This window comes from Onychostoma macrolepis, chromosome 18 (genome assembly GCF_012432095.1).
Source record: "Onychostoma macrolepis isolate SWU-2019 chromosome 18, ASM1243209v1, whole genome shotgun sequence".
Classification (NCBI taxonomy): domain Eukaryota; kingdom Metazoa; phylum Chordata; class Actinopteri; order Cypriniformes; family Cyprinidae; genus Onychostoma; species Onychostoma macrolepis.
The window spans coordinates 33,632,615-33,656,870 of NC_081172.1; the positions used below are offsets into that span (position 1 = coordinate 33,632,615).

A 24,256-nucleotide genomic window follows, 5' to 3' on the forward strand; every position below is an offset into this window, starting at 1 on the left:
TATATATATATATATATTGTATGATCTTATAAATAATCTTAGTGGTAATGGTCATAATGCAATTTAATACCTTTTTTTTTTAAGAGTATGATGATTTATAACACAATGAAGTTGTAATAGATTCCCATAGTTAGCCTATGTGTTATTAATCTCATATCTTGAGATTGTTTATTTAAGATCTGCACAGTAATAAATCTCATGAGTGATGAAGGTTGTTTATATATAAGTGTTAATGTTCATTTCTCCGTGAGCTGGTTTGAAATCACTGTTAACACTTTTACATCTCAAACATAATGTTACTGAACTCTTACTGCAGTTTTCACTCACTATATTAGCTCTAATCCATCTGTTATTACACTTACAAAGATTCTTGTCATTGTATTTTTTGGCTTCCCTCTCATAGTTCACTTTAACCACATCTTTGGTCCTAACACTTTCATGGATTCATTATGGGCTGCTCTTCAGCTGACCTGTCTTCTGTTTCGTGTGTGTGTGTGTGTGTGTGTGTGTGTCAGTGCGGTTCCCCGAGGTCCCGCTGAACTCCAGGCAGCGACGGCCTCTCCAGAAGACCAGTCTTTCTGTGTCTCGGATGCTGCTGCGCTCCAACAGTGACAACAACCTGGTGACGCGCGCCGTGAGTCCAGAACAGCTCAGTCTGTCACCGCAGAAGATGCAGAGAGACCCGAGCGGACGGGGAAAGATGACGGGCCGAAGCGGCAGAACCGTCCCGAGCAGCCATTCCCTGTCCATCAGCCTGGAGGACGAGCAGAGCGCGCCGCAGAAATGGTAGGACAGAGCTCACCAAACAGCTTTGTTCAGCTTTTATCCCTTCCCATCACACACATGTGTGACCCAGGACCACAAAACCAGTCATAAGGGTCAATTTTTTTTAAATTTAGATTTATGCATCTGCAAGCTGAATAAATGAGCTTTCCATTGATGTATGGTTTGTTAGGAAAATCACCTTTAAAGTTGAAGTTCTTAGCAATGCATATTACTAATCAATTATGAAGTTTTGATATATTTACAGTAGGAAATTTACAAAATATCTTCATGGAACACGATCTTTACTTAATATCCTAATGATTTTTGGCATAAACGAAAAATTTATAATTTTGACCCATACAATGTATTGTTGGCTATTGCTGCAAATATAGCTGTGCTGCTTATGACTGCTTTTGTGCTGCAGGGACACATATGACTGTAGATACATATTTAGTCCAGCTAACACGTTTAGTTTAATTTTTGCAAGAAAATAAAACTAAATCAGCCTTGGCTTAATTATTATGAGTAAATTGATGCAACAGCTATTTATACGTTTTAAGGACAGGTAATTAAACTAAAAACGTATTTATTCAGACTGGCTTTTAATACCTTGCAATGTTGTGACATTTTTGTGTATTTTATGTATTTTGTTGTTTTCTATTTTACTTATTTTGTTGTAGTTTGATACTTTTGTTTTTACTGTTTTATTTTGCTCTTATTGTAAAGCACTTTGATCACCTTGAGTGAATCTAAATAAATGTTGATTGGTTGATTTACCATCCAATGCATGTTTAACAGATGTGAAGCTGTTTGCACAGCAGCATTGAATTATGAATGAAGCTCCAGTAAACACAACCAACAAATGAACCCGGCCCTAATTTGTTCAAATATTAATGAGATGACCATCAGAGGACACATCACTGTAAGATGAGTCCATAAAATGTGGAGAAAGTTGCATTGCATTCTGTAAGATTTTTTTTTTAATAACAATAGTGTATAATATGAGAAGAACGGGACAGAAAGTTGAAGAATAACATTTCTAATGCACATAGTGCAGCTGTGGACATATGTAGCCCTGAAGTGAACACAGAAAGCAATGACAACCTTTTTACAGTTCAAGTGTCAAACTAAAAGGCATCACGCAGGCCTTAAAAATGTGTGCTTTAGCTAATGTTATAGCAGATCAATTAATCAGCATAATGGACACACACACTGGTTTTATGTTTTTTTTGTTTTCAATTGTTAGCCCATTGTTATGTGTTTTTTATGTATTTTATATGTTTTTGTTATCTGGGGGAAGGAGCTGGTATAAAAATAATTTGATTGGAATCAATGCATGTACAAAATTTACACAGACACCCATGTTTTTCAACCCACCACTGTGTCAACTTTCCATGACTGGTTTTATTTTATTTTCAAAATTTCAAATTGTTGCCTTTGCTTTGGTGTAATAACACAGATCATCCTCTGTCAGACTTGACTTTCTCTTGACTATTTTGATATCAAACCCCATTGCGGTGGAGAGAGAGAGTTCAGCACGGATCAACAAATACATATTGCTGGCAAGATCTGACATTTTTTGAGCTTTTGATATACTTCAGGTTCTCTTGTTCATGTTCAACAGTTTCCAACAGAGGGTGCTCTTCCAGGAATTAAATGACAGTAATACAGTGCTTGGCTGTCTCTGTGTGTCATGCAGTCATGGCCAAAAATATTGGCACCCTTGGTAAATATGATCAAAGAAGGCTGTGAAAATTAATCTGCATTGTTAATCCTTTTGATCTTTTATTTAAAAATTCACAAAAATCTAACCTTTCATTGGATAATAAGAAATTAAAATGGGGGAAATATCATTATGAAATAAATGTTTTTCTCTAATACACATTGGCCACAATTAACGGCACCCTTTTATTCAATACTTTTTGAAACCTCCATTTGCCAGTTTAACAGCTCTAAATGTTCTCCTGTAATGCCTGATGAGGTTAGAGACACCTGACGAGAGATCAGAGACCATTCCTTCATCCAGAATCACTCCAGACCCTTTAGATTCACAGCTTCTTCTCTTCAGGTCACTCATGTTCTACAGGGTTCAGGTCAGAGGACTGGAATGACCAGCAGAAGCTTGGTTTTGTGCTCAGTGACCCATTTTTGTGTTGTTTTTGAGGTTTGTGTTTGGATTATTGTACGGTTGGAAGATCCAAACATGGCACATTATAAGATTTCTAACAGAGTCAGTCACTTATTGATTTTTTATCTGTTGGTATTTGATAGAATCCATGATGCCATGCGTCTAAACAAGATGTCCAGGACCTCCAGCAGAAATATAGGCCCACAACATCAAAAATACAGCAGTATATTTCATTGTACACATGGGGTACTTTTTATCCCTGTGTTCACCAAACCCATCTTGAGTTTTTGCTGCTAAAAAGCTCATGTTTTGGTTTCATCTGACCATAGAAGCCAGTCCCATTTGAAGTTCCAGTCGTGTCTGATAACTGAATATGCTGGAGTTTGTTTTTGGATGAGCGAGGAGAATTTTTCTTGAAACCCTCCCAAACAACATGTGCTGATGTAGGTGCTGTTTGACTATTTTTTTAAGGTTTTCTGACCCCGAGACTCAGCTATGTTCTGCAATTCTCCAGCTGTGGTCCTTGGAGAGTCTTTAGCCGCTCAAACTCTCCTCCTCACCGTGCATTAGGACGATATAGACACACGTCCTCTTCCAGGCAGTTTCATAACATGTTGATTGGAAATTCTTATTATTCTAGGGGTGCCAATAATTGTATCCAACGTGTATTAGAGAAAAACATTTATTTCATAATGATTTTTCCCCCCATTTTAAATTCTTATTATCCAATGAAAGGTTAGTTTTTTGTGATTTTTTTAAAATAAAAGATCAAAAGGATTAACAATGCAGATACATTTTCACAGCCTTCTTTGATCATATTTACCAAGGGTGCCGTTATTTTTGGCCATGACTGTATATTCTAATGTTTTATGTATTATTAACCCACTTACAGTATCTCACAAAAGTGAGTACACCCCTCACATTTCAGCAACAATTTTAGTATATCTTCTCAAGGGACAATACTACACTAATGAAACTTGGATATATTTTAGAGTAATCAATGTGCATCTTGTATAGAAGTACAAATTTACTGTCCTCTGAAAATAACTCAACATATAGCCATTATTGTCCAAATGACTTGCAACAGAAATGAGTACACCCTAAGTTAACATGTCAAAACTGTGTCCAAAGTGTCAATATTTTGTAGGGGCACCATTGTTATCTGCCTTAATCGTCCTGGGCTTGGAGTTCACCAGAGCTGCGCAGGTTGTTGCTGGAATCCTCTTCCACTTCCTGCTTGAGGATGCCCCCATGTGCTCCATAGGGTTCAGGTCTGGAGACATACTTGGCCACTCCATCACCTTCAGCTTCAGCTTCATCAGCAAGGCAGTTGTCATCTTGGCAGTGTTTGGGGTCGTTATCATGTTGGAAAACTGCCGTTCGGCCCAGTTTCTGAAGGGAGGGCATCATGCTCTGCTTCAGAATGTCACAGTACATGTTGGACTCCATGTTTCCCTCAATGAACCGCAGCTCCTCAGTACCAGCAGCACTCATGCAGCACCAGACCATGAAGCTACCACCACCATGCTTGACTGTAGGCAAGATACACTTGTCTTTGTACTCCTCACCAGGGCATCGCCACACATGCTTGACACCATCTGAGCCAAACAAGTTTATCTGAGTCTCATCAGACCACAGGACATGGTTCCAGTAATTCATGCTCTTGGACAGGTTGTGTTCAGAAAACTGTTTGCAGGCTTTTTTGTGAGCCAGCTTCAGAAGATTATTCCTTCTGGGATGACGGCCATGCAAGCCGACTTGTTGTAGTGTGCGGCATATGGTCTGAGCGCTGACAAGCTGACCTTCCGCTTCTGCAACCTCTAAAGCAATGCTGGCAGCACTCATGCATCTGTTTTTTGAAGCCAGCTTCTGCACCTGACGCACAGCACGAGGTCTCAACTTCTTTGATCGACCCTTGCGAGGCCTGTTCCGAGTGAAACCTCTGTATGCCGCTGGCCACTGTACTGTGACTCAGTTTCAGGGTGTTACTGATCTTCTTATAGCCTCGGCCATCTTTGTGGAGAGCAACAATTCTAATTCTCAAATCCTCAGAGAGTTCTTTGTCATGAGGTGCATGTTGAACATCTAGTGGTCAGTATGAGAGAACTGTACTCAGAGCACCACATTTTAACTGCTGTAATATAAGATACACAAATTTGTATAGTCCTGTCAAGCAGACAAAAACATGAACATGATGAATAGGACATGTGGCTTTGCATGGTTAAACGACGTAGAGCTGTTATCACTTAGGGTGTACTCACTTTTGTTGCCAGCTTTTTTGACAATAATGTCTGTATGTTGAGTTATTTTCAGAGGACAGTAAATCTTTAATGCTATACAAGCTGCACATTGACTACTCTAAAATATATCTAAGTTTAATTTCTATAGAATTGTCCCTTGAGAAGATACACTAAAACGGTTGCCGAAATGTGAGGGGTGTACTCACTTTAGTGCGATACTGTACATATACAGTTGATATGAATGCAGTTCTCAGAGAATCGTTGCTTGTATGTGGAGTGAATGTGTTTCTGCTCCTGCAGTGCCAATGGCAGGCCGTGTGGCCAAAGCTCCAGGAGAAAGCTTTACAGCGCTGTTCCCGGCCGTCATTTCGTCGTCGTCCGCTCATACCAACCTCAAGCTGGCGGAGAAATCAGCCTGCACAAGAATGAAAGGGTCAGAGGTCAGCGCGGTCGAATCTCACTGCATGCACACGCATCTGAATCTAGATGTTTCTAATTTCTCCTTTCAGTTTCTAGGAGGTATTTTCTGCCATTTTTAAACAAATAAATTAAATTATAAAAATGAAAACCAGATTAACAATTTCATTATAGAAAACTGTATGCAAAATATGTGACAAATGATTTCATATTGACTTTCACTGTTACAATGCATTGTCCCTGTAAAATTGAAAAATAAAATGCAGTTGGTGATTTGACATTTGCTGATTTTCACAAAAATTTCATGGCCCCCAGAATATTTTGTTGTATGAATATCTGAACATGCAACTCATCAAAATAAAGATCAGACCCTCAGAAATCAGTTTTATTCTAGCTTCGAGCATTTTTTATGTTTTTTATCAACACTTGAGGTAGGTTTCATAAAAAAAGCAACATTTTGAGAAAAAACCTGAGAAAATTGCATTTTTATCAAATACTACATCTGGATCAAATTCAGTAATATTATCAAAGAAACGATGCAGTAGCTGGCTTCCATCAGTATCCCAAAGCTTCACAGGCCTTTAACACTTTCTGGATCCACATTTCACTCTGTAACATTAGACAGTTTTCATTTATATGCGGTTAGTGTTGATGATCGCGTTATTTTTCATACCCATGTGCTTACATATGAGATCACTGGTTTCTGCGTCTTCCTCGTCTGTGTTTTTGATCGAATGATTCAAGACTCATTCGGGAGATGCGTAATAGGGCCCCCTAGCGTATAACAGCGCGAACACAGAAACCAGGAAAATTCAGTGTTTGGCGGGGAAAGAGTTAATGCTCATGCGATAATTGTGAATGCTATTTAAATCATTTCATTTTTAATTTTGCATACAGCTTTCTATAATGATATCGTTAATCTGGTTTTCATTTTTATAACTGAATTGATTTATTTAAAGTTGGCAGAAAACACCCTCCATATCAGTCGTCTGTGTTCCCTTCCTTCAGTTGTCTTGTGTCTTGTGCAGTTCTGAGTGTGGGTGAAGGCGGATACTGGGAGGGCATCTGTCGAGGGCAGGTGGGCTGGTTCCCCGCCAGGTGTCTGGAAGAGATTCCTGTCAAACCTGACAAAGAGAGACCAAGTAAGTCTCTCAAGAGTGTCTGTGGTGACAGAGACAATCACAGGACTGTTTCCCATCAGGATGAACTGCTTGTGCTGCTTTATTCTTCACCTGTAAAGTTAAAAACCTTTGCTAAATATTTTGAGTTTCCGTAAGCTTACACGAGTAGTTCATTGATCAGAGGTTGTCAGTACATGCTGATCGAAGGCATCGATGTCCGATTCCTCCAGATGCTCTTGATCATAAGATGATTTGTTATAATCTTGTCATTTGTTCACCAGAGAGCAGAATGGAGCGCAGCGACAGGAAAAAACTCTTCAGACATTTCACTGTCGGTTCCTATGACAGCATCGACAGGTAAGACCTCAACCGGACCTGATTGAAAGCATACAGTTCTTCTCTGAAAATCTTCAAGTCAAGTTTCTGTAGCACTATACCGATTGTGTCAAACCGGCTTCATGGTAATAATCAGAAAAATAAAAGTAAATTTGAGCATTTAGCCATAATTTTAATTATGATCCAGTGTTGTACCGTACTGATTATGAAAATTGTTTCTTGTTTCTTTATAATTTAGAATATTTTATGCTTTTTATGAGGAAATGAAATTGCATTTGTGCATTTGATTTGTCGACTCAATTTAGTTTAGAAAAACCTTACCTTTGACCCTCAAACTAAATGAAAATGTTACCAGTAAACCGTGGAGTCGCAATTAATATTCATCAAGAGAGTTAACCCTAATTATCAATCTTGTCAAATGGAAGCTGAACACATGGCAGAAGAGTAGCAAGAATACTAACTATTTAAGTCGAAACGACTAGATAATATGCTCTCCGCTGGTATACTGAAGTCTTTAAAGTTTCTAAGGCACCTGGTTATTCTTGGCAGTGCAGACTCTCGCAGATCAGCTGTTGCCAACCGTTCTGTGTAATACAGTATCGTCCTGTATTTAAGGCACCGAAGAAGCAGTTTGTCCAGTATTTAAGGCATATGCCACATGACCAGCCATGCAAGAAAACATCTGTGGGAAGATGTGATCAAAAAGACAAGTTGTCCTTGTTGTTAAATAGAGAAAAAAAATAAAAAAAATAAAAAACTTATAATCTTAACCTTGGGCCTCATTTAAAAAAAAAAAAAAAAAAGTCTTAAAAGCAGCCAGTACTAATTCTTTAAGTTCTCTTTAATGGAAAAATATGCTTTTCATCCATTCGTACTGCACATGGTTGCAACAAAATGACAAAACCTAACCTGAAACCTAACCTGTCTTGGAAAACTCTTGGGAAAAAAAAAAAAACATTTAAAATTGTATCATTTTGAAGAGAGGTTAATGATGCTTAATGTATTGATGTAGCTGTCCTATACACCAATTCATAAGTGGTACAATTTGCTCAGGCTAATGCTTTGTGTGTATCGTGTGACATTTTTGTTTTGTTTTTTTGTATGACATTAAAATTATTTTTAGAATTAAAATGTACATAAACAAACGCGTTAATGTCTTAGAACCTTAGGCCTATACACCTCTTTATGCAGGCACTGACATTCACGGTGTACAGGAACGTTACAAATATTTTGAGTGTCCCTTATTTTCCTATAAAAATGAAATAAAATAAAATAAAGCACGATTGTCCCTTATTTTCCTTTTCTGAAGTTGGCAAAAATGACGCGCGTCTGTGACACATGCGTCAGACGTCGTTGTTCGTTGCATCGCGTCTCACGCTGAGAGCGTCGCGTTATTGAGGAGAGGAGCATCTGAACGCGTCCGGAGCTCGCGGTAATGATGGAGAGACGCGAGGAACGCGCGCGTTTATGATCATCGCCATTCATCACCGGAGACATCGTGATCGATACGGATCGATACAGATGATCTGTCATGATGAACCGCGCGGCGGTGAGGATGAGGAGGATGATGATGATGAAGGGCTTGAATAACGCGCGTCATTTCCTCCACAGCGACTGTGTGACCGAGCAGAAAACAGTGGTTTTACTGAAGCAGGAGAATGAAGGCTTCGGGTTTGTGCTGCGAGGAGCTAAAGGTGAGACCTCATCTTCATCATCATCATCATCATCATCATGAAACATTCAATACTCACCACGTGCAGATATTAAAGCACGCGAAGGTTGTCACACACACACACACACACACACACACACACACTGATGAAGATCTGTCATGATGAAGAACACAAGCATTCAGACTAGAAATGATTATCAGGTCTGAGCTCATTAGTTTCTTCTGCAAAAGAAGTGCACTTAATTGTGTGCAGTTGTAGTGTACTTCAAATCTTAGAAGGATATTTTTGCATTAGATGCAAAAGATGATGTAATATTAATGAAATAAAATACCACTTAAGTGACTTCGAGAGATACTTTCATGACTTTCTTAACACACTTAAGCAGACTTTTTAAAAGTGCAGTTTGTAATAGATGTCAAGATGTACTTTACATTTTAAAGAAATTTTATTTTAAATAATTGTTTTAATAATCTTTGTCGTGTTTGAATGTTGACTAACACTAAAGCACATGTAAACTACTTGATTATAATCTTAACTGTAGTGTGTTATTTGAAATTACATTTAAACGTAATATATTTTAAATGTACTAAATTGCTAATGTGCAAATACAAATACATTTAACTACATTGACTCAAGTTTCAATAGAAATGACATTAAATTATCCACCTTTTTCTTCACCGCGGAAGTAAGCCTATGGGTGAGACTTCCGGTTCGTTAGCTGCTACAGGTAAATAATGAGGAGAATAACAACCTGCAGTAAATGGTCAAATGTTTTGCACTACAAACCAGTGTGATCATGATTCAGATAATACATTAAAATAATATGATAAGCCACACACACACTTTCAATATCAAGCAGCAAAACGAACTGTTTTGTACAGATAAAAATAGCTGGATGCAGATGAGACCGGAAGCTAGACCCATAGAATTTACAAATGGCCCATTTTTACATCAAGAAAAAGGTGGATATTTTAGTTGATCATAAATGTCAGTGAATTCAGCAGTAACTTTAATCATATTTCAAAGACAATAGAAGTAATTATGAAATTACATATAAAGATGCAGTGAAAACATTACATTGTTCACACTTATTTTGGGCTTTTTAAAATTATGCTAAAGCGTGCTGCTTCTTCACAAGGAGTCTTATGAGCATTTCATCTGTCAGACGGTACAAAAGATATACACACAACCCATTCAGATCAGAACATCTCACAGGATATAGACACACACACACACACACACACACGCACACTTTAAGCCATCTAAACATACTATACTATAAGATCAGGGGTGCCTGCAGTATTCTTATTAATGGTGCAGAAAAATGTAAACATACAGTCAAAGTTAAAGTTAAGAACACAATTAGATAAAACCAATTGAACTCAACCAATTACCAAGCAATGCTTCATTTAGTTCAGTCTGTGTGTAAAAAGATTCCATTAGCAATTAAAGAAAAACACTTAAGCAAAACATGGTCAGGTCAAGAATTTTTGTGTATAATATGTCACAGTTCACTTTATTTTGCTATCGTCACTTACATAAATGAACTATAGTGTCCTGCACCCACTAGTAAAAAAAAAAAAAATTATATCTGGTGTCAGAATAATTTTTGGTTTGACTGTAGGTGGCTTTCGTCATAGCTGTTTGTTCACATGTCTCTCTCATGACCAAACGTACAACAGCAATCTCAGTGACTCTTTATTGTGACGGTCTCCCAACAGACTTTACTATAAGCACCTTGGCAAGAACATGTCAATTTATTCTAACCCTAACCCGACCGGTCTGAAACAGAATGTGTGAAAGGGACCATCAAAATAAGGTGAAACCCGTCTGTAATCATGGAAGATCCCGTGGAGTACGGTACGTTACTGTAAAGCAGTGGGATCTTCAGCAAGCCTCTCTCTGCTCACCGCAGCTGATTTATGGGAACTGTCAGTTGTCACTGTTGGTTTGTGTAGTGCTTTCAGAGAGCTGGTGCGTCTCCGCCGAAGGGAAGGAGCAACTCGGTGAAATCTACACACTCGCACATGAAAAATACATGCAGAGGCTTTTATATTTCAGTAAATACACTCCTTTGTGGCTTCCGTTTCCCTTTGTGTGTGTGTTAATGTAGTTTGCTTTTGTCATGAGAGTTAATTTGGGGTCAGATTGTACTTTGTGAGTCGCTGAGAGCAATAGAAATAAATCAGACGTCACATGAAGTTGGCATCATCATAACACGAAGGCTCTGTTGTTTTTGGGGTTCCACAGCAGACACACCCATCGAGGAGTTCATCCCGACCCCTGCGTTCCCCGCGCTGCAGTACATGGAGTCTGTGGATGAGGGCGGCGTCGCCTGGCAGATGGGGCTCCGCACGGGGGACTTTCTCATCGAGGTGAGAGCCCTGCATACTGTACACTACGGTGCCCAGGAGGGGACATGTTCGGTTCACTTAGTTTTGTCGTGGGGACGTCTTATTAACTCGTGGGAATGTGATATTATGTCATGGCCACAGCAAAATTAAGTGAACCGAACATGTCCCCTCCTGGGCACCGTGGGGATGGAAATCAAGAGAAATGTGCAGATTCTGGTTCCTGTTCCATTTATTCTGGTTTGTTAACAGTTCAGTTAATCATTCTTTTGGTAATTTGGTGAAGGAAACAATTGACAATATTTAAAAATAATAATAATAAAAATAATTCTAATTGCATCTGAAGCATTAAATGCAGAGTACAAAAAGGAAACACTCTGTAAATAGAGACATTGGTAGTTTAGGGACCAGTTCTCACTATTAACTAGTTGTTTATTAGCATGCATATGACTAGCATTTTGGCTCTTTATTAGCACTTACAAAGCAGATATTAATGCCTTATTCTGCATGACCATATTTCATTTAATCCTACTCCATACCTAAACGTAATAACTACCTAACTAACTATTAATAAGCAGCAAATTATGAGTTTATCGAGGCAAAAGTCATAGTTAATCGTAAGAATTGGCCCCTAAACTAAAGTGAGACCAAATATTGAGAATAAGACCTGAGACCCAGCTCACAAAGGGAGTTTAAATGACTTACTGGGTTTTTTTGGGGGTTTTGATTGTTTTTCAGTGGTGTTCACTGCCGTAATAACTCATGCAACACAACTCATTTGAGCAGATTTTGTATTTTGAGAGATCTCAAGCCATAACTGGAACAAAGTGACACTTCTGTGACTCCATAAAGTGTTTCCTGTTAAATCTCCAGCTCTAAACTAAATCAGTTCACAGTGACGGGATTTGAGACTCCTGAACGCTGCTCAGTGTGAGAAATTATATTTTCACAATTAACATTAAGCTTTCAATTCAAAATGGATAAAACAAACTTTAGAACTAATATATAAAGACAACTAGCTTGCATTTCCTTTTTTTAAGCTCAGTGTAAACCTATATAAATGCAATTATTCATGGTTTGATATCTTCCTTCAGCCGACTCTCTTCATGTTTCGTGTGATTGGCTGCTCGCTGCAGATGATCACATGTTAATCACAAACTCTACATCAAACCCTGAGTTCACAGAGAACGTTTATAGTGAGCTTCCCTTGTGGAATTGGGTTTGTTTTTGTTTTTTTGTCAGATGAATGATATTTGCTCTTCTCATCACCTCTATTTACATATCCACTGTCCTATGCTCTTTATTATCCCTATAAAGAAGACATCCAAATGAGAACGTCCTGAAACTTAGGGTGTATTCAGGTAAATTTGGCCACTTATTTTCACGGTCATCTTGTTTAAATTAAATTATTTCAACTTTTAAAGATATTCTTGTATCTCAACTTGGCCATATTTAATGGCCATAGGGTTGAAACTGTAATACAAATGTAGGTCGACCAGCACTGCATTTAGAAATCAGGTCAAATAACCATATGTTCTCACGGCCTACATGTAATATACATACATGAGTTAAACCTCAGTAGCCTTTGGTTTCGAATGATTGTAATTAAATGTCCTCTTCATCCAGAACCCTGTTGGTTCTTAAGTGTCCTGATGCCATTTTACTGACTGTTTCAGTGCAGTGATTCAGAGCGATCAAACTGAATCACAAATGGTTTCAGACCGTTTTGCTAAATGGTTTGGCCAATTCACTGAAGAGAACAGACTCCAGGGCTTTTCACACTGAACGCGAAAATTCGGTGCCATGAAGCTTTTGAATAGAAACAATAGATCCCTATGGACGATTTTTTCCAATCAGATTTGAGCTTAGATCACATGACTGGAGCAGCTGCTGTTGCACAAAAAGGCAAAGAGTGGTGGCGCTGTTTCGAAAACCAGTGTAAACAAACACAGAAGAAGAGTATTCCGAGCGTTTTCGAGAGAGAAGAGAGTTGATGCCGAGTTCTTGTTATCTTTGGTATCTGAGAACAGATTTATTCTCACGTTCTTAATATAATTTCTATTAATTCTTCGCTGAATTATGTGATCCGTTTTCTTCCACATGTGCGAGTGTTATACGATCTACCGTATTAAAAAAATCGAGTGAAATATATTTCTACACATGAAATATGAAAGCAAATAGACATATGATTATGACGATATATTTTCTGTATGTGTTTTGTATACAGCTCATGGTATTTTTATAACAATAAAGGATGTTTATGACAATAAGCAGCGTGGCGTTATTAAACACACAAAGAGTGCTTGTCTGCCTATTATAGAATCAAAATCAACTATTGATCACAATCAGAAGTTATTACAAGCACTCGATGATGGTTTAAAGTGGGTTTTAAGCAAAAACATTAATAATTAACGTACATAAATTTTCAAATGTGGCTTGATGCTACTTCTGTTTGTATTTTAAGATGTTTTCTTGTAAGCATTATAGATAGTTTGTGTTTCTGGCATAGAACCAAACTTCATTTATCTTAATTTAATACTGTATATTGAGCAGCGGATGATGTTAAATCCATATGAGACACATATCTGAGGAAAAATGCATTGTTGGTCAGCGCCACCTAGCGTGCAGGCGTGAATTAGCAGAAGCGTTTCGCGCTCGGTGTGAAAGCAACGTTCGTCTGCGATTCGCCTCACTTTATGGCATCGCGCTCAGTGTGAAATGGCCTTCAGAAGAATGATTAATTTGTGTGTGATTTTAAATACGGATGTCATAATTGCTGAAATATTCTCAGATCAGTCAGAGCACTGCAGGCGCCACTGAAATAACTCTTTCAGTAAATAATTCACAAGACCAGGAACATGCATTAAGAAAGTCAACACAGGCGGTTTCGGCCTCCTTTTGGACCTGCAGCTGCAGTAGTAAACATCTTTCATTCAACTCTTCAGATCCTTCAACCTCAGACAGAAACAAGTAATGACCAGTAACATCCTGAGCAGTGTGATTTCTGTTACAGGTCAACCATCAAAGTGTGGTGAAGATGGGACACCGGCAGGTTGTTAGCATGATTAAACATGGAGGAAACCGACTCGTCCTTAAAGTGGTGACGGTGAGCAGGAATCCCGAACAAGACGACAAAACCCGTAAAAAAGGTACTAAAGGCTTACTGCACATGTGTAGTCAGGACAAATGATGAACGGAAAAGGCCTGTTTTGAGATGGGGCAGTGGTGTGTATAATTACTAACAGACGTGTTTTGTATTGTCGCAGCTCCTCCTCCACCCAAGAGAGCTCCGACAACTGCACTCTCAATGCGGTCCAAGTCCATGACATCTGAACTAGAAGAATCAGGTGAGTTAAATCACTTCTATTTCACAATAAGTTCTCTCTTTTGAGTAGTGTTTGTGAAGTCAAGCATCACTATTACTATTGCTTTGATTAAGGTTAGTGATCTGATCAATCCCTAAAGGCTGCTTCATACTTCTGCGTCGGCACATTTTCAGCCCAAGAGTTTAATTCATGAAATCCAGTCCTTTCGTTTTTTTTGAATGCCTGGGATAAATTAAGTGACAGTTCAGTTCTTTCGATCTGTATATAAAAGGTAAAAACATCATAAGGATTGGGTAGTCATGTGTCATAATGTGACAATCAACGTTATGCCACTGCTGATTGAGCTTACTTGTATTGAACCGGGAATATTCCTTTCAAAAGAACCTAATCATGAAGCATTCGTTCGTGATTCATCCTGCACGGGTCTCTGTGTGTTTGTTGCTGTGTGCATCCAGGAGGGATGATGCAATATGAATCGTCCATTTATTGATCATTATTTATTGTTTACTACAATGCAAGCACTAAGGATGTTCCGTACTTTTTTCCTTTACACTGCATCACAAAAGTGCCAAAATTGCCAAACTGTTGTAGAAAAAGGAGGCCTGTGTTAAAGATGGAATGCAATTTTTACTCCTGTCCCTTAGACTTTTCTGACTTTTGCAGATAAATTTGAAGAGACCGTGACGACACAGAAGCTTGGGCATGAAAAAGGATCATTGGACAAAGTTGCCACGATCAAGCCCCGCCCCTCAAGTCGCTTTTTGGTCTCACCCATGGATTTTAATGTAAGTTTCTTTTGTCTTGTAGTTTAAAATTAAACATGAACAACACTTTTAGATTATAATCATGATGCATAATTATACATAAAACTGTCTTGTGTATATTGAGCTCTTATCATCAAATCTGTTTTACAGCCATCCACGTCTGAAAGGCCAGGAGTTGCTGTAGTACCCCCTAGTGTTCCTGGAAGATCCCATGGAAGTTATGTTCGTGTGCAAAAAAGCTCTATGAGAAGACAAAAGTCCATTGGTAAATATTTACTTGCTACTCACCTGAAGATGTGAAGATGTGACTGTAAGAAAAAAAAACTGAGCAAAAGCTAAGCAGCTTATTCAGGTGTTGGTCTAAACATGTTTCTTTCTTAAGGAATCGCAGGAGAAGAAAAGAAGTTCCTGATAGCTCCACTGCTCAAGTTCACCAGAAGTCTCTCTATGCCTGACACTTCTGAGGATATTCCCCCACCTCCAGGCATCTCTCCTCCGTCCCCACCTTACAACAGTACTCCTATGGCACAAGGATATGAGCCCAACCAGCCCATTTACACACAGAACTCAACAGGCAGATGCCACACTATAGACAGAGACCTGGTCGGGTACCATCGCCTGAACTTTGAACAATATGACTGTCAAACTCCTTTGGCTGCCCAGCAAAACATGTGTTCCCATAACAGGGCTCATGTGCCAGAGAACCCATATTCAGACACAGTTGGCAAAACGTTGTATATCCCACCAAAACCAGCTCGTAGGAAGGGTATATTGGTAAAGCAGCCAAATGTTGAGGATAGCCCTGAGAAAACCTGTTCAATCCCAATACCAACCATTATTATCAAAGAGCCTTCAACTAGCAGCAGTGGCAAAAGCAGCCGAGGAAGTAGCATGGAAATTGAGACTACCGCCTCTGAGCTGCCAGGCCAACTACGGCCAGACGGCAGTCACAGCGTGAACAACCCTTTTGCAGCTGCTATTGCAGGGGCAGTACGTGACCGTGAGAAGCGTCTTGAAGCACGTAAGAACTCCCCAGCTTTCCTGTCGATGGATCTCGGAGACGAGGATCCATTTATCCCTACCCCTCGTTTACGCCAGTCTATGTCCATAGATGAAGGCATGTTTGCCAGCGATAAGAGTTTACAAAAGCTCATGGGTCCACCGACTTCTTTAATAGAAGTCCAGCAAAGTGGAAGTGGAGGTAACATGAATGACTTTACTCTCCCAGAACCAACAACTGAGCCCCTCACAACACGCACCAGGAGCTTCCCCAATACAGACAGTCCCATCACTCTCAATGATGGAGATTTCCAAAACCAGACATCAGGAAAGACTCATGATATTTGTCCACACTTGGCTCTGGGTCTAGCTGCAAGTAATAGAGCTCTGAAGGAGCAAGTGCAACCCCCTCTTCCTCCACCTAAAGGAGAACATCACAAAGCAAACCTCAACCAGCCACTCTTCATAGACACCAAGCTACGGTCCAATATTGAAGCCAACTTTGTTGCCACCGCTTCAGTGGGTCAAGGAAAAGATTGTGGAGGTTTGTTTAGACACACAAGACAGTCCAATCACGAAACAGAAAAGGCAAAGGAAAGTAATCCATCCGAGCAGTCGAAAAACACCAATAACACATCGCAACAGAAGTCTGCAGGGCTCCTCATGGTCCACACACAAGATAAGGCCAAGCCACAAGTAAACAGTCAGCCTGATAGATTAGAACAAGAAGAGTCCTCAGGAATGGACAAAGCACCCATTGATTCCAACGTCAAACGTACAGCCCCCAACTCCCAGCCAACTCATACGAGGAACGTCATCACCTCTGCCACCTCTTTGGAGGAGCCAGTCAGGTTTTCCTGTACCATTCCTCCTCCTCCAATGACCTCAGTGGATATTGATGAGGAGTTTGAACCCTTGCCTCCACCTCTGGAGTTTGCCAACAGCATTGATCTTCCTGAGGACCAGGTAGCAGAGATTCTCAAGCAGAAAAAGAATAACGCAACAATTGGACCTGCTTATCATTCACGTGCTTCTACAACTGACGGTGTGGAGTCCAAGTGTCTTTCGGGGCTTGTAAACTGCATGACTGCTCACACCTATCCTCCACCACCTCCAGACATGTTTGAGCCCGTCACAGACTCAGGCATCGAGGAAGCAGACAGTCGGAACAGTGGGGACCCTCACTTTGAGGCCAACAGTACAATTTCCACAGTGTCCAGTATCTCTACTCTTTCATCAGAGGGAATTGACGACACATGTATAGCCTATGCAGACGGGCAGATTCTTTCGATGGACAGACCACCTGTTCCACCAAAGCCAAAAATGAAGCCCATAGTCAATAAAAGCAATGCACTTTACAGGGACTCTTTGATGCACGAGAGCATAGAGTCCTTCGGACAGCCACCTCCAGCCCCTCCACCACCCCATGGTTGTGGAGCACAATCTGAGCTTCGCAAAAAGCTTGCTCAGCGAGGCACTAAATTATGGGACCCCCATGAGCTCCCGAACCCCCTCAATGCAGATTCTAAAGCCAATGTGATCAATGAGCTTAGCTCCAAACTTCATCTGATGAACAAGGACAGATTTCCAACACAGGGAGGGTCACCACCTGCAGGATCCAGAAGTATTGGATCAAGGTGAGCAGCACAATAACAGCCTAGTCTGACCCCTGTGCAATATTCCTGAACAAAATAAGCAAATGAGATCAGAAAAATGTGGTCAAAATTAAGAGGGTGTCTCGTCTCTAGCTATATCCAAGCTGTCTAAAGAAACAGATCACTGGTGGACTAGAACTAGAAAGCTGTGTTTATTGATGTGTAGATTAGACACTCCTGGGGTAGATCAAGGACAACAAATGAAATAAGATTAAACCTCAGCCAAATGTTCCAGCTATGAGGTAATCTTTTATTGCAGGGGTAGCAAATCTTTAGGACACACCTGCCTGTAATTTTAAAGAACCCTGAACACTTTTGGCTCATTTCCACCGAGCGGTACGGGTCAGTACAGTACAGTACGGTACGACTCGGGACAGAACACCCTGCTCCAGCTTGCGTTTCCACCACCTTCAGTACCCTTACTTGATAGGCGTGGTGTATGCCGGAAAGTAGCGATCGACGATAAAGCGCAACTCTGCCTCTTTTTGTTAAATGTCAGTTTTAATGAACAATAACAGCCATTATAAAAGCATAAGTGCAAAGTACAAGAGGCTTATATAAGAGGAAATAAAGACAAAAGCAAACAATTCAGTCAAACGTATGCTACAAAGTCAGCGCTGTACTACAGTAAAGTTCAAAATAAATATATAAAGTTAAACATAACTTTGTGCTCAGCCAAAACGATATGATCAGGAACAAATAATAGATTCATGAGACCACAAATGCCAATTAAATATACCCAAAATGAATTGTATCTCATGTTTAATCACTACAGAGACATCAGAGCCAGCGGCAAATGTCGGAAGGACCAGCCGAGCTAAGGCTGCTCGAGGCGGATACATGAGCACTGAGCGCAGATTTGAGTTTTAAACAACTAAATTCTCACCTGAAAAACTCTTAAAACTACATTTCATGACACAACAACAGTAATATTTTGAAAATGATGCAGGTTTTTGGGCAATGATGTTTCACAAACGGCTATTGTCTGTGTGAAAATATAAAATGATAAAATACACATATATTTTTTTGTGTTTGCCAACTCTGATGTAAATAAGCCCAACACGCACGGACAGCAGAGCGGAACGAGTGAAGGATGTATCCTCTTGTAGCACACACAAGTGACGGTTCTAGTCAACCAATCAATGTTCTGCAGTGAGTTTAGCTCCACCCTTTTGGTACCCTTTGCTGTGCTAGGTACCCCAACAGAAGGGTACCAAAAAAGTGGCACGGTACGGTTCACTATTTTGGTACCATTCACAACTTCTGACAATGGAAACGGACATAATTGCGTACCGTACTGTACTTTACTGAACCGTACCACTCGGTGGAAACGAGCCATATGATCCTGGTTCAAGTGTTTGATTAGGGCTGGAGCTGAATTCTGATGGAAGGTGTCTCTCCAGGAGCGGGACTGGACAAACCTGCTTTAATGGAATTAAGATACACCCAGATAAATTGTTGAGAATGTTTGTTAGAGTCATGACCTCTGTACGAATATATGAATTGGTGAATTTGCAATACTAAGAATATCCCAGCATGCAGTTCTTCTGTCATTTTATCTCCTAATCTCTCTTTGTCCAGAAACTGATAAACGTGTTTTGGTTGCAAATTCTCCATATGTTTATCTCATGAAATTTGAGACAAACTAACAAAACAAAAGATTCAAAGCAAAGTAATTTGGACACTTGTGTTTCAGAAGATCTGGGAGCACATTTTGAAACTGGAATTCCTGCGCAGACAAATGTCCTTTTATTTTTAATGATATAAAGGTGTCTCAACACTGAACTTAATTGAGTGATCTGTTCATTCCCTTTGACTTGACTGTGCAGTGGTGTCGTTTGAGCCACATGTATTGACATAGGCCCTGTTTGCACTTGGTATTAAAGGGTTAGTTCACCCAAAAATGAAAATTAGTCCATGTTTTACTCACCCTCAAGGCATCCTAGGTGTATATGACTTTCTTCTTTCAGATGAATCCAATCGGAGTTATATTAAAAATTGTCCTGGCTCTTCCAAGCTCTACAATGGCATGGGCGGGTGTTTTTGTTCAACAGTGCAAAAGTAGGCAAATAAAGCGCGGTCTCTCGTGAACGTGCGTACAACAGTCAACGGAAGTTACACAAAACTGTTTATATCGTTTTAAATATGGATATTTTTTACAAAAACGCATGGATTCGCTACAGGAGGCCTTCATTCACCCCCTGGAGCCGTGTGATGCACGTTTTAATACGGATGCATGCGCTTTATTTGATTACTTTTGGACTGTTGAACAAAAACACCTGCCGATGCCATTATAGTGCTTGAAAGAGCCAGGGCCCGGTTGCATAAAGCACCTTAAGTGTAATTTTCCCTTAAGATCGCCCTTAAGTTTCCCTTACAATTAAGGGCGTTGCATAAAATATACCTTAAATGACACTTAAGGGTTTCTTCAGGTGAAACGTCATAAACCCTTAGAATTTCTCTTAAGTGTCCCTTAAAGCCCATTAAGTGTTGCATAAAGCCCCTTAACTGTCATTTTCATAAGTATAACGTAAGGTATGGAAAATGTCACCTTAAGTGTTACACAGCGAGCAGATTCAATCCTAAAGTCTTCTACAAGACACAATCAGCCGCTTTATAACAGATTTAGGCATTTATTCACATTAATCAAACTGCATACAACTAATAGCTCAAATGTGAGTGCGTCATGCGAGAACACATATATTCTATAATATTTTATTCCTGTATTTTCCTACATATTACCTGGGAGATGACTTGAAAAACACACATACAAAATATATTTTCGCAATCGTGTGTTTATTGTGTTTACATTTCTGCTTTTAGCTTAGCTGCAGCGATCGCTGCTGTATTCCATCATAAGATACTTCTATGTGTCCGGAATGGACTTTCAGCTCGACAGCGCCCTCCGGCTTCTTGTATGAATGAAACATACACCGCATAGGAGTGTTTAGCGCTTCATAATGTTCACATCACCTCGTTTTGGATACGAATAAAATGACTGTCTTGTCCCTTTGCATTTAAATATAGATTTATTCACATTAGTCCCTGAAAATGTTATGTTTCTGTGAAAACTTACACTTATCTGCATTAACAAATAACGTGTCCATGGCAACAGTAGATTTTTTTTAACGCAAAACCTGGGTCGCTGTTGTGAAATACTTAACGGTTTCCCTTAAGTAAGGGAATGGTTTAAGGGATTGTATGCAACACCCTCAAGTCATTCCCTTAGATAAGGGGAAATCACACCTTAAGTGTCATACTTAAGGGGAAAACTTAAGGTGCTTTATGCAACCGGGCACAGGACAATTTTTAATATAACTCCAAATGGATTCATCTGAAAGAAGAAAGTCATATACACCTATGATGCCTTGAGGGTGAGTAAAACATGGGCTAATTTTCATTTTTGGGTGAACTAACCCTTTAAGATGCGCTTTGGTTGATGGGATCACAAGTGCACAATACCCGTTTACACCTGGTGTTTTAACCCGTCTCTTCTGTCCACTTTCGACCACTTCTGACCAGATTACCCCCGTGGTGCTGATTACGTCAAGAGGAGAGTAAATGGGCGGATCCCTCTGTCGGCGTTAAAACACGAGTGTGAGGGCTAAAGTTATCGCGCACTAATGTTACGAGGATCCATCGTTTCTTTTTCGTGTCATCAGAAAATAATACTTCTGATTCAGCCAGTCAAAGTTTAAATCCCGTCTGATAAGCGTGCGTCCTTGTACATCTCGCAATGATTACATATTAGGTCAGTAGGCGGTCTTTTGTGGCTACTTGAATGCATTTGACCACATCAGCATCTACACCACGAAAGCAATCCAGTCAAATGTGTTTTCGACTACCTCTGGAAGTGTTTAAAAGTGGACAAGCTCAAAACGTGTCACACCCCGTTTACACCTGTATTTGGCGTTGTCCACTTGTGATCCCGATCAGCCAATTAATACCAAGTGTAAACAGGGCCATAGTGAATGTTGTTGGATGATGCCAGAGAGCTTTCCTCTATCTGTTCTGCATCTGACTTCTCTTTCTGTATGTGTGTGTGTTCTCAGAGAGTGGACGGCCCAAGCCTCAGGTACCAAACGCAGCAACACTGTTCCCTCAACACCACAGAGCCACTTGCCCCCTCAGGCTTCCAGTCCAGCCTCGCCGCCTCCGGGATCTGGGCATAGCTCTTCCCTGCCAGGCTCTGCCTCCTCCCCCACATTAACAGATGTGTTTAGCCTGCCATCTCCACCCATCGTGAATGCAGAGCAATGCTACAGCCTCAGCTCAGTCAGCAGTCGATCGCCGTCCCCTCTCACGCTGTTTCAGGCTTCAGACAAGCCCTTCGCTGACAAACCTGTCCAACTCTGGACCAAGCACGATGTAGCCGACTGGCTTGAAAGCCTCAACTTGCAGGAACACAAGAAGGCCTTCTTGGACAATGAAATTGAGGGCACCCACCTTCCCAACCTCCAAAAGGAAGACCTTGTAGACTTGGGTGTCACTCGTGTTGGTCACCGGATGAACATCGAAAGGGGTCTCAAACTTCTAATGGACAGATAAAGGGTGCATACACTCGGTACAATGCTTGCCATAGATACTGGCTTGATCAATCCCTCATTTTCTCTAACTTCTTTCAGTCTAGCTGTGTTGCATCTGTTGGAAATCGCGGGATGATGTTCCCTGTATTGTTGTCAGAGGCACAGTAAGTACCGTGGACGCAGAACTGCACTCAGGAACACTTCTAAGAGGACTTGTTCTTGCCATCAAAAGCTTTGTTTAAATGTCAGGAGTTTGTCTCACGTGGACAACTCTAACCAGCAGAGCTTGGAGGTCCTTTTTTATTTTACCTTTGATACAGCCATTTCTGGGGAAATTTCATTTCAGATGATTTCTGTAAGCGTTCTGTATGTGGCAGAGAACATGGACACCCAGAAAAGCACTGTTGTTTGGTCTTTATAAAACGAGCTTAGCTGAAAACATTCAATTCACTCAGGCTTTGACAGGAATATGTATTCACGCCCTTAATAAATGTTGGGTACATCCACACATTCCAGATAAGTGCAAGGGATGGTGGCTCAAGTGAAGCCGCTCTTTATCCTTCATGCTTCTTGATTTCCATGAGATTGAATGAGGACGGGGTCACGTACAGTTTTGTCTTCCATGTTGTCTGGTCCTGTCGGCAAAATTAAATACACATATGCTTTCCCTAACATTTCCCTATACAAAAAGCATATTTGTGTACTTGCTGCAGATATGCCAAGATATAGAGAATTAAAAAACATAAGGCTTGAGAGGAAGAACGTTCTTAATGAGAGCTTGTGGCGTAGCTCATAAATCCAGGTGTAATTATTGTGCTTATCAGCTGCCATGGATCACATAACATCTATAAAAGCTTCACATTAAGATAGCGACAGAACTTTTTTTTATATTGTGACTTGATTGTGGATTGTGATATTGATTGTATGAAGGTGGATCTTAACATGAGGTTGCAGAGGACTATAAGAAAGTGGAGGAGTTGAAACGGACTAAATGATTGAGGTCTGATATTTCAGCTGAAGATCCAGATGAATTATTTATTTTGAAAAATGAAATGTATGCATAGATGAATAGCTCACAATAAGATCAATTACACATTTAAAAGAGTAGCTTGGAATGAAATGGAAATTCATCCTATTTTAATGTGAGTTGCAGTTTTGGAGAGATTCCCAGAGTCTAGTGGGTTTTATTTCTTTGTCGGGCAGTAAACAGAGGCTGTATTAATCAGTTTTTGTTATGATAAAACTTGGAACCATGTTTCTTAGCCAACGTACATTATATAAACCAAGTAAATGATAACTTTTTTAATTTTGATTTTTGTATGTGCCACTCATTGCAGTACTGATAGTAGTAATGTCTCTGAAACGAGAAACGATAAAGTTGCCATTCCCTGCAGCTGAGATTCTGAGTGGTGACGGAGTACGAGTGTATAGAGAACAATATTTTTAAAATGCGGGCCAGAAATTCAAAATCGCAAGCCTTTCCTGAACAAAGGTTTGCCAATATACTGCTGCTACTGTGAAAATAGATATTTTACAAAATAGATCTTTGGATAGCATACAATAGAATAAGAGAGTATTTTCAATTTATATTATTATATTGCCTTTTCTAAATGCAATTTTAATGGTATTGCTCCCACTTAAGTGTGGTTTGCCAAAAAAAGTGAAATGTTTGAATAAAATGGGTATATTTGTTAGACTCTTAATATAGCAAATCCAAAAAAGCAATATATTTATACTACGGATAATACAGTCTCTATATATTTAGATAATGCACCCCATCACTAAACAAGCACAGTGTTCACCTGATAAAACACACTGCTGGTTTATCTATAGAATTGTCAATCCCTTATTGTTTAGCTGATTTTTTTCCTTTGACTTCAACCTATTTTGCTTTACTTTGCTTAAAGACTTGTGTTCACATTGTTAATGTTGTTGTAAGATCTTCTAAAATGGAA

At 39.8% G+C, this 24,256-nt stretch overlaps 1 protein-coding gene across 3 annotated transcripts; it reads left to right on the forward strand.

The window, feature by feature from the left end:
* The first annotated feature begins 551 nt into the window (after positions 1 to 551).
* shank2a (SH3 and multiple ankyrin repeat domains 2a) lies at positions 552 to 24,256 on the forward strand. 3 transcript variants are annotated; one of them, XM_058751384.1, is made up of 12 exons: positions 552 to 786; positions 5,434 to 5,573; positions 6,579 to 6,692; positions 6,953 to 7,028; positions 8,619 to 8,701; positions 10,931 to 11,055; positions 14,045 to 14,180; positions 14,298 to 14,378; positions 15,021 to 15,142; positions 15,272 to 15,386; positions 15,504 to 17,757; positions 21,828 to 23,200. In XM_058751384.1, the coding sequence occupies exons 1-12, from the start codon at positions 590 to 592 to the stop codon at positions 22,321 to 22,323; spliced, it is 3,939 nt and encodes a 1,312-aa protein (XP_058607367.1). In that variant the 5' UTR covers positions 552 to 589; the 3' UTR covers positions 22,324 to 23,200. The 3 variants fall into 3 exon arrangements, with proteins under 3 accessions (XP_058607367.1, XP_058607368.1, XP_058607369.1); XM_058751385.1 differs by lacking the exons at positions 552 to 786; positions 5,434 to 5,573; positions 6,579 to 6,692; positions 6,953 to 7,028 and having other exon boundaries at positions 8,402 to 8,701; positions 21,828 to 24,256; XM_058751386.1 differs by lacking the exons at positions 552 to 786; positions 5,434 to 5,573; positions 6,579 to 6,692; positions 6,953 to 7,028; positions 8,619 to 8,701 and adding an exon at positions 10,689 to 10,740 and having other exon boundaries at positions 21,828 to 24,256.

Coding starts and splice junctions, on each gene's coding strand:
- shank2a (XM_058751384.1), top strand. CDS start 590: ATGCTGCTGCGCTCCAACAGTGACAACAACCTGGTGACGCGCGCCGTG. Junction 5,574..6,578: donor CAAGAATGAAAGGGTCAGAG/GTCAGCGCGGTC, acceptor TGTCTTGTGCAG/TTCTGAGTGTGGGTGAAGGC. Junction 11,056..14,044: donor CGGGGGACTTTCTCATCGAG/GTGAGAGCCCTG, acceptor TTTCTGTTACAG/GTCAACCATCAAAGTGTGGT.